The sequence below is a fragment of the Ursus maritimus genome, unplaced genomic scaffold, assembly GCF_017311325.1.
Source record: "Ursus maritimus isolate PB19 unplaced genomic scaffold, ASM1731132v1 scaffold_25, whole genome shotgun sequence".
NCBI lineage: Eukaryota > Metazoa > Chordata > Mammalia > Carnivora > Ursidae > Ursus > Ursus maritimus.
This window is the reverse complement of record NW_024425008.1, coordinates 4,395,967-4,409,846: the sequence shown is the minus strand read 5'-3', so window position 1 is coordinate 4,409,846 and position 13,880 is coordinate 4,395,967. Positions and strand designations below refer to the sequence as shown.

The 13,880-nt window shown below is 57.4% G+C and overlaps 1 protein-coding gene across 4 annotated transcripts in view; it reads left to right on the top strand.

The window, feature by feature from the left end:
* EVL (Enah/Vasp-like) overlaps positions 1 to 13,880 on the top strand; it is a 70,810-nt gene that overhangs the window by 39,106 nt on the left and 17,824 nt on the right. For all 4 annotated transcript variants that reach the window (XM_040641439.1, XM_040641437.1, XM_040641438.1 and 1 more), the window contains exon 4: positions 12,914 to 12,977. In XM_040641439.1, coding sequence (XP_040497373.1) covers positions 12,914 to 12,977 — 64 coding nt within the window. The remainder of the gene's footprint in view (positions 1 to 12,913; positions 12,978 to 13,880) is intronic.

Here is a 13,880-nt window from a genome sequence, read left to right as displayed (position 1 = left end):
AGATTTTGTGTTCTACTCCATGAGCTTATTTCCTGAGCTTGAATTATTTACCTTTCAGTAAACCTGATACTCCAGGTGGTCCATGTTCTCCATTCCTCCACATACCCCCAGAGTACCACCAAGCTGTTGGGGTGCCCACCCCCAGTGGGAAGGGCCTGCTGCAGGCGTAGGAGCCCATCTCAGCTTAGGAGCAGAGGGCAGAGAGTAGACCGGCCTCAGAAGCAGAGGGTAGAGTGACTGGCACAGGGGGACTGCTGGCCACCGGGTTTGACCCTGGGGACTCAGGCATAGCTGGAGATTAGCCAAGCCAGGCGCCACTAACGGAATGTTCTGACGTGATCTAGTCTAGAAATTACTTCCCTCTATTGCTTTCCTCCATCAGAGCACAAAATTGGGAATAAATACCTGTTGAAGAAACAAATATATTTCATCGAGTAGTTTGCAGAAGGCCTCATAGACCGCATCAGCCAAGCCCCGGGTTCGTTCTTTTTTTTTTTTTTTTTTTTTGAGAGAGAGAGAGAGCGCGCAAGCTGGGGGAGGGACATAGGAGAAGCAGACTTCCCACTTAGCATGGAGCCTGATGCGGAATTCGATCCTAGGACCCCAGAATCATGACCTGAGCCGAAGGCAGACACTTTACTGACCAAACCACTCAGGCGCCCCAAGACCCCAGGTTCATAGATGGAGAAACTAGTCCGGAAGGTTAGACTGCAGAGGCGGTGCTCAGATACAGCTAGCTACCTGTCTGCCCGTGTTTGGGAGCACACGGCCTTCTTCTCCCTTTTGCAAACACTGCTACAGAGACTTCATTACTGGCCTCGCGGGGCGCCCAGCGTCTGGAGGCAGAGCGGGCAGCTCAGCCAGGGTGAGCCCTGCTGGTGGGTGTGAGCCCTGCCCCGCTGGGAGGGCGTTCAGGGCTGCAGGGCCATGCAGGGAGCCTTCCTTAGGTGGAAGTCAGGAAGAGACTGAAGCTGAAACAGAATTAGCACGTGGGTCCGATGGCCCTGCAGCCTATGCTTGTGTGGCCTCGCCTTCCGTTCCTCCAGCTCCTTTTCCCTGACAGGCACTGCTTTTTAAGGAGAAGTGGACCATGGCTGGCGGGCAGGCCTTGAGCTGGCTTTCTGACTCAGCACCCAGGAGAGCCTGCCCCGATGGCCTCTCCTCCAGGCAGTTTCTATAGCGTCACCATCGCGGAGGTGGCAGCCTGGGATTGGAAGCTGCAGGACCCGGTTCTGGGTCTGACTCTGTCACTCACTGATTTGATGTAGGCAAGTTTTTGTTTTTGTTTTTGTTTTTGTTTTTGGGTGGGTTTTTTTTTGTTTTTTTAAAGATTTTATTTATTTATTCGACAGAGACAGCCAGCGAGAGAGGGAACACAAGCAGGGGGAGTGGGAGAGGAAGAAGCAGGCTCATAGTGGAGGAGCCTTATGTGGGGCTCGATCCCATAACGCCGGGATCACGCCCTGAGCCGAAGGCAGATGCCCAACCGCTGTGCCACCCAGGCGCCCCTGATGTAGGCAAGTTTTTAATGTCTAGGGCCATCCCTGGCCTGATGGGGTAATGATCACACCCCTCCTGGAATGTGTCATGAGAATTTCACAGACACTAAATGTCGCTCACGCGGGACTACCTACAACAGAAAGCGAACCGCACCGGCGGGCCGCACCGCGTCAGACTTGAGGCTGACACCCACACGTTATTGATCCGCACCCCAAGCCAGATGGTGCTTTTGTTATTTTTCCGGTAAGAAAACAGAGTTACGGTAACCCGTCCAAGGCCAAGAGTAAGGGACAGAGCCAGGGCTGCGTCTGGCTGTAAATGACTTCAAGTCCAGGCGCCCAGAACAGTGCCTGGCATGTGGTGAGCACGTAGTACACAGTGGGGCCACTGTCAGCACTGTGATGCCACCTGTCTAGTTCAGCCCCGCGGACAGGAAGATACAGTTCCAAAGACAGACCGTGACTGGCTAGCCTCAGGTCTCAAAAACCCTTAGAAGGGATGTCAGTTGTTTGGGGAAGTATCGGGACAGGCAGGACCGCGTGAGCCCTGTGTCAAGGAAGAAATAGAGGGGGAGATGAGGTGCCAGCTTTCAGGCGACCCTCCCAGGTAGTGTCTGGGGAAGAGGGAAATGCCAGATTCCTTTGAAGTCCAGTGTTGTCCCTTACAAATGTGTGCATATGTTGCATATTTACATTTTAGGCCCAGGAAGAAAAGAGGGAACAGTCAGTATCCACCACAAGGGAAGATGGTAAGGAAAGTGGGGTCTGGCCCAAGTAAGTCACTGGCTGGAAAATAGGGAGCTGGAGAAGGCAGTTAGCGGCTGGGCCAGGCAAGTTAGAGCATAGGAGGCCCCAGGTCTGAGAGTGAGGATTTCCCGTGGGTGCTGGTAGGACCTGCTAGGGCCCTGGCTGGGGATCTGCATGGAAGAGCTATGCTTCCTGATGTTTCGTCTGCAAAAATGGCTCAGGAGAAGAAGTCTGAGGCCGAGAGACCCCCCAACTCGAGAGCATGAGGCTGGGGCCTAGACAGCCCAGGGAGGGCAGACCTGAAGGGCAGTTTTCCAGAGAGCCAGCATTTCCTGGAGACCAGTAGAAAGCACAGAGTGGAAAGCCAAGTCGGACTGGGGCTGTCCAGTTCCCACCGGGAGACTGTGCTGCGGGCTTTGGGCTGGCCATACAAACGTGCTCTGCACTTCCTGCCGGGCCATGTACTGGGTGCTCGGGTCCAAAAGGGAGAGGCATGGGAGTTGCTCTCGAGCTCACAGTTCAGTGGAGTAAACAGAGGAGAAACTCAGGTATTGGCAGTGGGTGCGTTCCCTGGGGCATAATGGCACAGGACGCTACAGCAGAGCGGGTGGCAGAAGGAGGGGGAACGTTCCCCACACGGCCACCTGAGGAGCCAGGGAATGCTAACCTAACCTGGACTCTGTGGGTCCTGGGGGTTGCCAATCAGGGAAGTGCGGATAAGTCTTCCCTGCAGAAGGAACAGCCTCTGTGCCCACGGGTGTGATGACAGGAAGGGGTCCCAGGGCAGTGGCAGAGATGCATGCCTGCTGGCAGGTCCAAAGACGGAGCTCTTGCAGGCCTTGGAGCTGGTTGGGCTGAGAGAGAAACCAGGAGTGGCGGGGATCGGTTGGGGGGAAGCAAACATGATGGCAAGGAGGGGAAGCATGAGGAACAGCAGCCAGGACGCCGGGGGAACAAGGGGAGAGCAGGTGGCCCAGGCAGACCGTGCCCAGGCTTCTGCCTTTGGCCGCTCACCTGTTCCATTCTGGCTCTGTGCCCACCCTGCCCCATCCCATTGCCCACAGGGGACAAGAGGGGAGCCACGGTGGGGGGGGGGTGTTCTTCTGGCAGACACCTGGTGTTACCAAGGCCTGTGAGTGCTGACCCCACAAGGGGTCTGGACACTTATCCACAGCCCCCAGAACTTGCTGGAATCAGGTAGGCAGGAGGGTTCTGATAGGTTAGCTGGGAAGCCTCATTAAAGATTGAGGCAGTGAAGCCCATTTGACGGCTGACTGGCGTATCAGTTTCCCACTGCATAAGCCGGACGGCTGAGGAAGGAGAGGTAAGTGGCCGGGATGCGAGAGGCGCCCTCCTGCACTGCGCCCGGGGGCCTGCCCGGAATGGTCAGCAGAGAGTGGACCTTCCACTGCTTCTGCTTCTGCCACTGCGACTGCACCGTGCTTTGCAGAGTGAGCTGTAGGTGACGGGGCCCCTCCTGCTCACAGGGTGGGAAGGGGGCCTCCTCCAGTCCTCACAGGGGACTCCTCACAGGCCTCTCCTCCCTGTTCCTCACGGGGGGCTCCTCCCTGCTCCTCCTCATGGACCCCCCCCCTCCGCGCGCCTCACGGGCCTCTCCTCCTGCTCCTGTCTGCTGGGGTGGTGGGCATGAGCTCTGGATCTTAGGACAAAGCACCCATTAGTGGCTGACCAGAGGGTAAGCGCTGTTTTGCACTGAGGACTTGCAGAAGGGTGGACCGAAGCAGCGGTGTGCGGACTGGGCTCTGGAGACGTGGGCTCCTGTCCCAGCAGTGCCGGTCACTCGAGGTGCGTATGGCCTTGGGTGCTTGCTCACCCTTTTGGAACCTCAGGCTCCACGCCTATAAGGAGGTCCGATAGGCCCCGCCCTGGATAGTTGAGCAGATTAATAACCAAAACCATGCAAAGGCACTTTGTCACGCACACTGTAAAGGTGTGACAGGTTTTTATTGTACTTCATTGTGTTTGAGATTCTTTTCAAGGTTTGTTATATGTCCTGAAGTGAGCTTATTAGGAAAGGGAGAGAAATTATTTCAGCAGGAAAATAAGTGGCCTGATACATAGCCTGAGGGGGTAAGGCAGGCTGGCGGGCAGTGTCCTGGCCTGGGAGCCAGGAGCCTAGGTCCCAGCCCCACTTTTCCCGTGAGCAAATCCTCCTTTTCTCCAAAGCTCCCGGGCCTTCTGTGCAAGGACACGGACAGGGAGGTGGGGCTGCTGCCACCACAGGCCTCCTGCTGCCATTGGCACGATGCAAAGGTCTGCCCTCTAGACTCCAGGTGGACACTTCATTGCCAGGACTGGTAGGTGCTTCTCCCTGTGTGGCCTAGGCCTTAGCTCCCTCTCTGAATCAGTCCCTGCATCCGCACTGGCTGCCCTTCCAGGACTACAGGTCATTCAGACACTGGCCTCTTTGATGCAGCTTTAGGCATTGGTCACCATGGGGTGACGGTTGAACCATCACTGGCAGGCTCAGGAATGAGGGTCTGTTACAAAAATCCAGTGGGTGACACAGCTGCCTCCAGTGATCTGACTAAAAGAAAACGAGCTGCCTCACATATCAGCCCACTGTGAGCCTCGGTTCATGAGGAAGGCCTAGGTAGGAAAGGCACTGGAAGATTCACCCAGGGTAACTTCAGGCAAGCAACTGAACCGTCATTAGAGCAGGAGGTGGCAGTCAGGATTGTCTACTGCCGAGCCACCTTGGCTTTGTAAGCGCGTAAGTGGGGAGACAGCTGCTTGTCCAACTAGAGCCCTGGGCTGGGAGACATTTGTCCTGGGCGCTGGTCCCAGCTCTGCCACCAATTCTTGTGTGGCCTTGGAGAAGCGACTCTGAAGGCTCAGGCCCAGATCACAGACTCCATTCCCACACGGACGCTAGCTTGCTCAGCAGTGGAGGCCTCGAAATGAGAGGGGAAGGAGTGCTAAGGCGTTGGTCTGGGAAGGCTGCCTCCATCTCAAAATGCCTCTCTTAAGTCAATGCAAAATGCAGGGGCCCTCGAGAGAGAGGGGAAGGAGCCAGCCAGCGAGATGCCAGAGGGGAGGAGGGGGCCTCGAGGGGCTTGGGACTCTGCCCAGCCCAGATTAGGTAGCTGTCGTTTGCTGGCCAGAAATGCCATCAAGCATCACTGAGCAGGTGCTGGGTCCTTTGTCCCTGGCACTCCTGGGATCTCAGGTTCCATCTTTCCAGGAGGCCCAGGGGATGCCTTTCCTATAGAGACTAACTCGAAACCTAGCCTGTCCCTTCTGTCCCAGAGGAGCTGGGGGGCCAGTGTCCCAGAGCCTCATGAATGTTAATGGACAGGCAGGAGGACAGCCTCTCTCAGAAGGAGGCGTCAGCAGTGCCTCGGCTTAGCTGCCCACCTCAGGCTGTATAATTTAAAGTGGGGTGTCTGGGCCAGGAGCTGTAAAGGCCTCCACCTGCCCTGCACCACCGGACTCATGGGGATAGAGTCACAGAGTCCCCACTCGTTCCCTCCGTGGGGACTCTCAACCATGTGTTTCTGTATTATAAGGTAACACATCCCATTTGTACATAATCTGGAAGTTCAAAAAGAGAGAAAGAATCCCACAATCTACAGATAACCACTATCCCCATTTTGGTGTATTTCCTTCTTTGTCCTTTTCAATTATAGAGATTTAGAACTAGATGGTCCTTCTCACTTAATGGTAAACTGAGGCCCAGTGAGGGGAGGGACTCCCCAGGCAGAACTCCAACAAGAAGTTGGGTCTCTTGGCCCCAAATTCACTCTGAAGGGGATTTGTATAAACTGGAGTCATGCAGAAGAGGCCGGCCAGGAGCGTGGAGGGACTGGAATATGTGAACGAGGGATAGTGGGAGGCCTGGGCTGTCTTCTCGGGGGTGGGGACTGGAGGGGGCATGAGCACTGTCCACTGTCCAGAGGCCTCTGGGCCCGCACTTGAAAGACTGCCTGTCCAGTCCCTGGGGAGCAGTGCTAGCGAGATTCCAGCCCATGAGGAGGAGGACTAGCAGTGAGGGCCCTGCAAGGAGCCTGTAAGCAGAACGTAATAATACTCAGTAGACTTGGGCTCTCTCTTCCCGCAGCCCATCTGCGGTCATTTCCGAGCACCACCTCTGCTGGCCACCTGCAGCGTCTCCCCCGCCGTCATAGCTCAAGGCTTTGAGGCACCGTCGCCGGCTTGGCCACTGACTGTTTCCAGCCGTGAGCTGAGAACTTTAAGAATGTGTCGCCTGCTGTAGTCTCAACATTTAGTTGGAGAGCTTCACACAGGCTGCCTGGGGCCTAATCGTTCGCTTATTCAACAAATATTGACTGAGTGTTGACCGTATGCCAAGAACTACAATGTGGTGCCGGGAGTACAGAGAACGAAAGTTGTGTCCCTGGAGAGTAAAAGTCAGACCGCTCTGTTTGCCTGGGTCCGTTTTGCTGTCTTTCCTGGTCCGTGCGGGCGGACACACGGTGCCCTAGTGGACAGAGAGCTTGGCACTCGCAGAGTCCCCACAGGGGGGCGCCCCCGACAACCAAGCGGGACCTGGGCCCAGCCTGTTACCCATGCGCCTCTCCGCTCTGCAGCGAGCCTGGGGGGACTGGCGCATTGCCCACATCTGGTTTGTTCTCCTGGAGAAGGTCATGCAAGCAGGTTTTCCTCTCTCAGCAGCTCTTCCCCACCCCTTTCTGTTAAACAAGGGTGGCTTTCTCCAAGATGATTGTACCTTGAGTTGAAATCCTCTGTCAAATCTTCACGTCCGGGACAGACTCTATAGAAGCCTTTAGAAACTACCAGTGCCAGGGATGCTCTCGTTCCACCTCGTAACAGCCCTGTGGTCATTAACACCCTGCTCATGGACCCCAAGTAGGCCGGGAGTCCCAGAGAGCGGTGCCGCCCCTCGGAGATGACCTCAGACCCCCTGGCCCCACTTTCTCCTTTGTTCTGGTGATACCACTGCCCCAGGCCGGTCACACTGACGCTCCCTTCAGTGCCTCGGCCTCTGTGGCGTGGGGGCCAGCCCCATCCCCTCCGGCCAGGCTCCCAAATCACCCCTCCCAGGTGGGCTCATGGCTGGAGTCTGGCCCAGCCTCAACCCCTCTAGCTTTGTTTTCTTCTCTGTCTTCTCCTACCTCATGACCCCTAAGGAGGAACAGTCTTCCTCTGGGTCACCCCCGTGTTCTGTAGGGGTAGCTGTTTGATGGCACTTAAGGCCATCTGGAAAGTGGGCTTCAGAGACAGCAGGAAGTCAGCTCCTTCCCCAAGAAGAATCACTGTCCAGGGGGACTTGGAGCAAATAGGCCCAGCAAGTGTCAGTGTGGGCCTCGCCCAGTGTCCCCTGCCCCTCACTCTGTTCAGACGGGAGCCTGCCAGGGCACAGGCCACCCTCTGCCAGGCCATGGGCTGGACCCACACACCAGTCGTGCCCAGGCACCCTGCTTCTCCCCACCTCACATTTCTCTTTCTCTCGTTCAGATGTCTGTAGTGCCAGTGCATTCTCTATTTTGACTTCAGCAAAACTTCTCTGAGGCAGGTGAGAGAGATGAGGGTTGTCCTTGTTGGAGCCCCAGACCAGCTCCCACACTCGGCAAGCTGTGATGCTGAGGCCCGCTCAGGAGCCCCTTGGCCTCAGCAAGTCCCCTCACCTCCCAGAGACACACCACCCCTTCTGTGGGGCTGTCATGGGACCAGGGCAGGCAGGCGGTGGAGGCTGGCAGAGAAGGCAGCGCTCTGTAAATGGGGAGTGCGGTGCCTTCCTAAAAGCACCAGCAGCCTGATTGGGGTCAAGGGCCGTTGGAGTGTGCAAGGACACAGGCAGGTCAATGATTAGCAAGAGATGTTGGACTCAGTGGAGAAGCCAACCAAAGAATTTGCCTTTTTTTTTTTAAGTAGGCTCCACGCCCAGCATGGAGCCCAACACGGGGTTCAAACTCATGACCCCGAGATCAAGACCTGAGCTAAGATCAAGAGTTGGACGCCTAACCGACTGAGCCCCCCAGGCACCCCAAGAATTAGCTTTGAATACTAATAAAAACAAATAGCTTTCAGGCCTTTATGGTTTCCAGAGTACTTTTTCATGTGAAGTGCCACTGTTGGCTTTAGGAGTCCTCTTTATATTCATTTTATAGATAGGGAGGCCCAGCTAACGGGTGTGGGGCAGAGCTCTGGCCAGGCCTTCTCCCTCCTGACTCAGGGCCCCCTCCCCCGCCTGCCTGCCCAAATCAGTACCTTGTGGGGACAAGGCAGTTAAATGTGATCTCCCCAAACGAGTGTCTGTCATACGTGTACAAAGAGGTCAGCGCACAGCTGGGCACAGAGCACGTAAGACACCGTGCCCTGTGACAAAGGCCGGGTCAAGCTGTCTCTCGGGCCTGGTTATGGCAGGGAATAGTTAGCCCGGGAACTATCCCTTGGTTGGCCTCCTCTCTGAACAAGCCTGAATTTGGGGATCGCTTGTGTTTCTGGGGTTTATCTCTTAAGTGATTTTTATTTTTTTTTTTATTTTTTATTTTTTTTTAAAGATTTTATTTATTTATTTGACAGAGATAGAGTAGCCAGCGAGAGAGGGAACACAAGCAGGGGGAGTGGGAGAGGAAGAAGCAGGCTCCTAGCAGAGGAGCCTGATGTGGGGCTTGATCCCATAACGCCGGGATCACGCCCTGAGCCGAAGGCAGGTGCTTAACTGCTTTGCCACCCAGGTGCCCCAAGTGATTTTTATTTTTATCTGAGTGAGTTCAGCCCCGTCCATTCACCTGTGCTTCCCCCACCTGGGCAGGTGGTCACGAGTTCCCTCTAACCATCCCGGCTCGACTCAGCAGAATAGACCAGGGGTCCGGCGTGAGCCAGGCACTGTGCACGGGGGGGTAGTAAGAAGCGCGAGAGCTCATAGGGAAGAGAAGGCTGCGTTCAAACCTCTGTTGCATTAGTGAGAGAGTCGGGGTGTGACAGAGGCCCTTGCGTGTGGAGCAGCGAGGAGCGTGAGGACGACGGAGTCAGCCCTGCAGATGGTACCCCAGGTAGACTGAGTGCCGCACACACAAGGACAGAGAGGTGGGGAGCACAGCATGCGGTCAGACTTCTGGAGCAGATGCAAAAGGTCTGCTGTGGAGCGAGGGGCTGGAGTCCTCTTCTGTGGGGTGTGGACCCAACCCCCTGAGGGTCGGGCTTGGGTTTTCCACGGATCACGGAGGCTGTGATGACCGTGCAGAAGAGGGGCGTGAAACAAGGAGAGAGAGTGCAGGCAGAGGGTCCCGTTGGTGGCCCGAGGCACCCGTCGAGGAGAGAGATGCTGAGGCGGCCACGTGGGGACGGAGGGGCGGATCTCAGACCATGCCCCAGTAAGACTTGATAACCAGCTCGATGTGGGAGGCGGAGGCGGAGGGCCGGCTCCCCAGCTGCTTCCCACCTCCCCCTGGATCCTGAAGGCAGGGGCGCGGCTGACTGAGGCGACTCCGTGGCCGGGGACTCTGCCTGGCCTCCACGTGGGCTTCCCATTATACCACACACACAGGGACTCATCAGAAATAACTCGACACGGGACAGTGTTCCCACCCTGAGATTTCCCCCCAAAGGTGCTCCTGCGAGGGGGCTGTGCCAGGGCCTTCCCAAGGAACCCTAGACAGCACAGGAGAGATCCCCCTCCCTGTGCCTCCTCCCCGCCTCTGCCACTGGGCCATTGGGGCCAGTGTGGGGAATAGGCCAGGACTAAGGAGGCCAGGAGCCTCACGTCGGCTGCAGATACCTCCGAGTGACACTGCCAGGCCCCTGCCCCGGGTCCCGGGCCCCAGCTCCCACCTCCAAGACAGAAGGACCTTGCTTCCTAATAGCAAGGATCCTCATAGCTCAAAACAGACTCACATTTTCTTAATTTGAGAAGAATGGAAGGTCTTATGCAGCCAAGCATCGTCTCTCCTGCTCTGTAGTGTCTAAAATTCCAACCGTTTGGTTTTGAAGTATGCCTGCAGTGCAGGGGGCCAGAGCCTCCAGGGAGCACCCAGGCTTCTGTTGGATGTCCCCCACCCTCTGGAGGAGCAGGCTGGCTGAAGGTATGGGGAGGAAGTCCAGCCCAAGACGCAGACTGAGGGACCCCAGTACAGGACCACCACAGACCGCTGTGTAGGCCGTTGGCTGCCATCGGGGGTCCTAACAAAGGGATGGGAAGTGGTCCCAGTGACCGAAGCCAGACCAGGCGGACAAACGTCTGAGCAGCATCACACGACCTCAGTGCTAGGGTGGGCCTGGCTAGGTTAGCGGTGGGCTCCAGTCCTCAGACGAGGTGCTAGACAGGGTCTCCGGGACGGGCTCAGCCCTGGAAGAAGGGCGACTCCAGATTCAGGCACGGTCTCCGCAGCCAACGCCAGGCGCTACAGTGAGGCAGAGCGGCTCAGTTTTCCAGAAGTCCAGCCGGTGGCAGAGCAGCTCAGGCCTGAGTCCCAGAATGGGGCGAGGAGGGGAGGCTGAGGTGTCTTGAGTCCCTCGTGCCTCAGTCAGGACAAGCAGGTGGAGGCACAGAGCCTCCGGGTGGGGGTCAGAGGACACCCGTCCAACCGCAGGTGCTGTCTGAGGGCTGTAGGCCCTTGTCCTGTGGCTCTTCTGGTGGCGTGCCAGCCTGCCCCCTTCATTCTTCACTCCTAAGCTGCTCTCAGTCGCCCATGGTGTGAGTGAATGGGAGAGAGTGGCCTTTTGTACTGTGAGTCTGGCTCTGCCACGCGCTGCTGTGCGGCCCGGAGCAAGTCATTTCCCCCTTCCAGCCCACCTCACCCATGACATGTCCTCTTGGTAGCTGGCAGGGTTGTGAGAACGAAAATGAAGTTAAATTAGAAAAGGGCCTGGGCTCTGCCAGTAGCAGGGTTCTCCTGCTTCTGCTCCTGCCCCTGCTTCCTGAGAACAAGGAGGACAGGGCACCAGGACCTGGACTTGCCAAGTAAGAGACAAAAGAGATCCCTGTCAAGGATTTGTTTTTTAATGTGTTTTAAATTTTCTAAGGTCTGTACCGAACATATATGTTACTTATAATCAGAAAAAAACAATTTTTATAAAAAAAGAGCAAAATGATATATGTTAAATTATTTCTTTTTAACAATGTGTTTGGAGATGGGGAGAGAAAGCTGACATTGCTGTCATGCCTGTCGTGCGCCGGCCGCCACGCCAGGTGTTTCCAGAAGTCACGTCTGTGGAAGTGTGCAGGCCGACCTTCTCTGCAGCCCATCATCTGAGCGCTGCGGAGGGTGGCAAGCAGGGCCGGGGGCAGGCAGGTCCACCCAGGGGAGCATTCTTCCTTGAGCGCTGGAGGGCCCTCTCCTCCCCCCAAGCAGCAGGCCCACTGCCTGCCATCTGGATCCCTCTTCCCCAGCGGAAACATTGACACGGGGGCCAGGAAGGCAGCAAGGCGTGGCTCCCTGAAGACTAGAGCCCATGCTGGGGGCCAGGACGGCAAAATCTGGAAGCTACCAACCGTGGAAGCTCACTTTGGGCATGGAAAGATTCGACCCGTGTTGTGTCCCACCTGGTGGTGGGGACAGGGCCTTTGAGGACGGGTAGGTTTGAGACCTCCGTGGCAGAAAGCCCCCGTGGTCACGGGAGGTAGTGACTTCCGTTGCTGGGATCCGGCGGGAGGACGGGCCTGGGAGGCACGCAGGAGAATCCTGTGCTGGGCCGGAGGCCGCCCTAGAATCACATGATCCGTTTCAGCTTTGAGATTCTGTTGCTCTCTACCCCGCTGTGCCCCTGATCCAGGGGACGACCTGCTGATCCCTCAGCGGCTCCAAACACTTGTGGGAGAAGCCTCCTCCACATCGTGGGTTTTGTGGGGGGCTGAGCAGGCTACCACTTTGTCGTGGGGAGGAGACAAGCCCCTTCCCCATGTAGTCAGGGAGGCATGAGACCAGCCTGCCCAGAGTCTCCGCCCTGTCCCTGTGACTCTGTGCAGTTCCCCAGTGACACGCAAGCTAGCAAAGAGAAGAACAATCAGCTCTTTCTCAGTTTGGGGCAGAAGCCTGCCTTTTCTTGTGAATGTGGCTCAGCACCAGCCCCTGTCTGAACACGGGGCGCTGGCAGCAGACCTGGGCTGCTCTGGGCCCTTGCCTCCCGGCCAGGGTGTGGCCCAGAAGGCTCCACAGTCGCTGGGTCAGTGACAGCCTCTGCCGCTTGTGCCTCACTGCGTCCCTCCCATCCACGGCTGCAGGCTCCTGGATGCGGGCAGGAAGGCCCCGCACCGTGGCGAGGAGCCCGGGCTGTGGCTGCACCAGACCGTGCGAATCCCTGGCTCTGACGCTTAACCCACCGTGAGGGTCATTCCTTTGCTCAAAGGGCAGGACAAAATGGATTTCCGGGGTTTGGTGATGCCGAGCGCTCTGGTGATTTTAGGTGAAACGGCTTTGTGGGATGTGGAGAGGACACAGCAAGCATAGTCCGAGAGGGAAGGAGAGAGGGCTCAGTGCCTGAAGGACTGTCTCTGAGCGGTGCGAGCAACGCGCTCTGGTTTGTGGGCTCTGAGAGAAGAGCCCCGAGACAGGGAGAGAGAGGTGATTGAGGGCACAGGATGGGGACAGTGTTGTACCTGTTGAGAGGTCACGGACAGCTCCTGTGGGCCAGGAGGGCAGAGACGGGAGAGTTCCAGGTTGGTTTGCCAGGGCCTTTCTTCTCCACTAACCACGGCGCTTCTGTGCTTCTCTGCCCCACAGGCCCCTCCACCCAGCGTCAGGTGCAGAATGGCCCCTCTCCTGAAGAGATGGACATCCAGAGAAGGTAATCCCCCACCCAGCAGGGCCAGTGGCACCCTTCGACTCCTGGAGACAGGCCTGACCGGAAGGAAGAGGGGGCGAGTTCATTGCAGCTTTGTCAGAGTGAGGAAGGGAATGTGTGGTGTCATGGAGACTGCCAGTCTGCAGCATCCTGGATGCTGTTCCCTCTTACTAACTCAGCCCTCACACATGGAGGTGGCTGTCATGGTGTGGAGGGGTTTGGTAACATGAGCAGGGCCGCGCTGCTGGAGATGGGCAGACAGACCCGGCCAGGGCTGTCTGTCTGAGGCCTGTGGCCTCGGCACCGTCCTGTGCTGCCTGCCCCTCACCCCCGTCCTGCCCCTCACTCACCGGATGCCTCGGGTGGGGACCACGGCCTCTCAGGAGGAGGTGAACCCCAGCCAACTCACCTCTGAGCTCAGCCGAAGGTGGACAAAGGCCGCGAAGGCCATTCAGGGGCCGCAGCTGCTCTTTGACGGCTGGGCCAGGGCCGTGTTGTTGTCCTCGTGTGCCAGCCTGTGGAGGGGGCAGCTCCCATGGGATGTGGGCGGTAGGGCAACACCCACCCCCGCTCCAGGGAGCTTCTAAAGCACTTAAACTGGGAGGAAGGGCCAGTGTCATTGTCCTGAAGTTACAGAAGAGTCACGGTGGCCAAGGAGGGAGCAGCCGCCCCAGGTCACGTTGCCAGGGAAGACAGGGCCAGGCAGTGCACCCAGCCTGCCATCGCCTTGGCAGGGGCTCTGCATCTCTGACAGGCTCTGAACTGGGCTCTGCGGGAGCTGTGTCCAGGACGTGGGCCTGGTGCAGGCCCTCCCCCCACCCAGGTTCTCGGAACAGGGGCCGAGCCAGGGGCCTGCAGCTAGGCCTGTGTGGAATCCTGGCCTGGGAGTTGAGGAGGCCCCGTCCC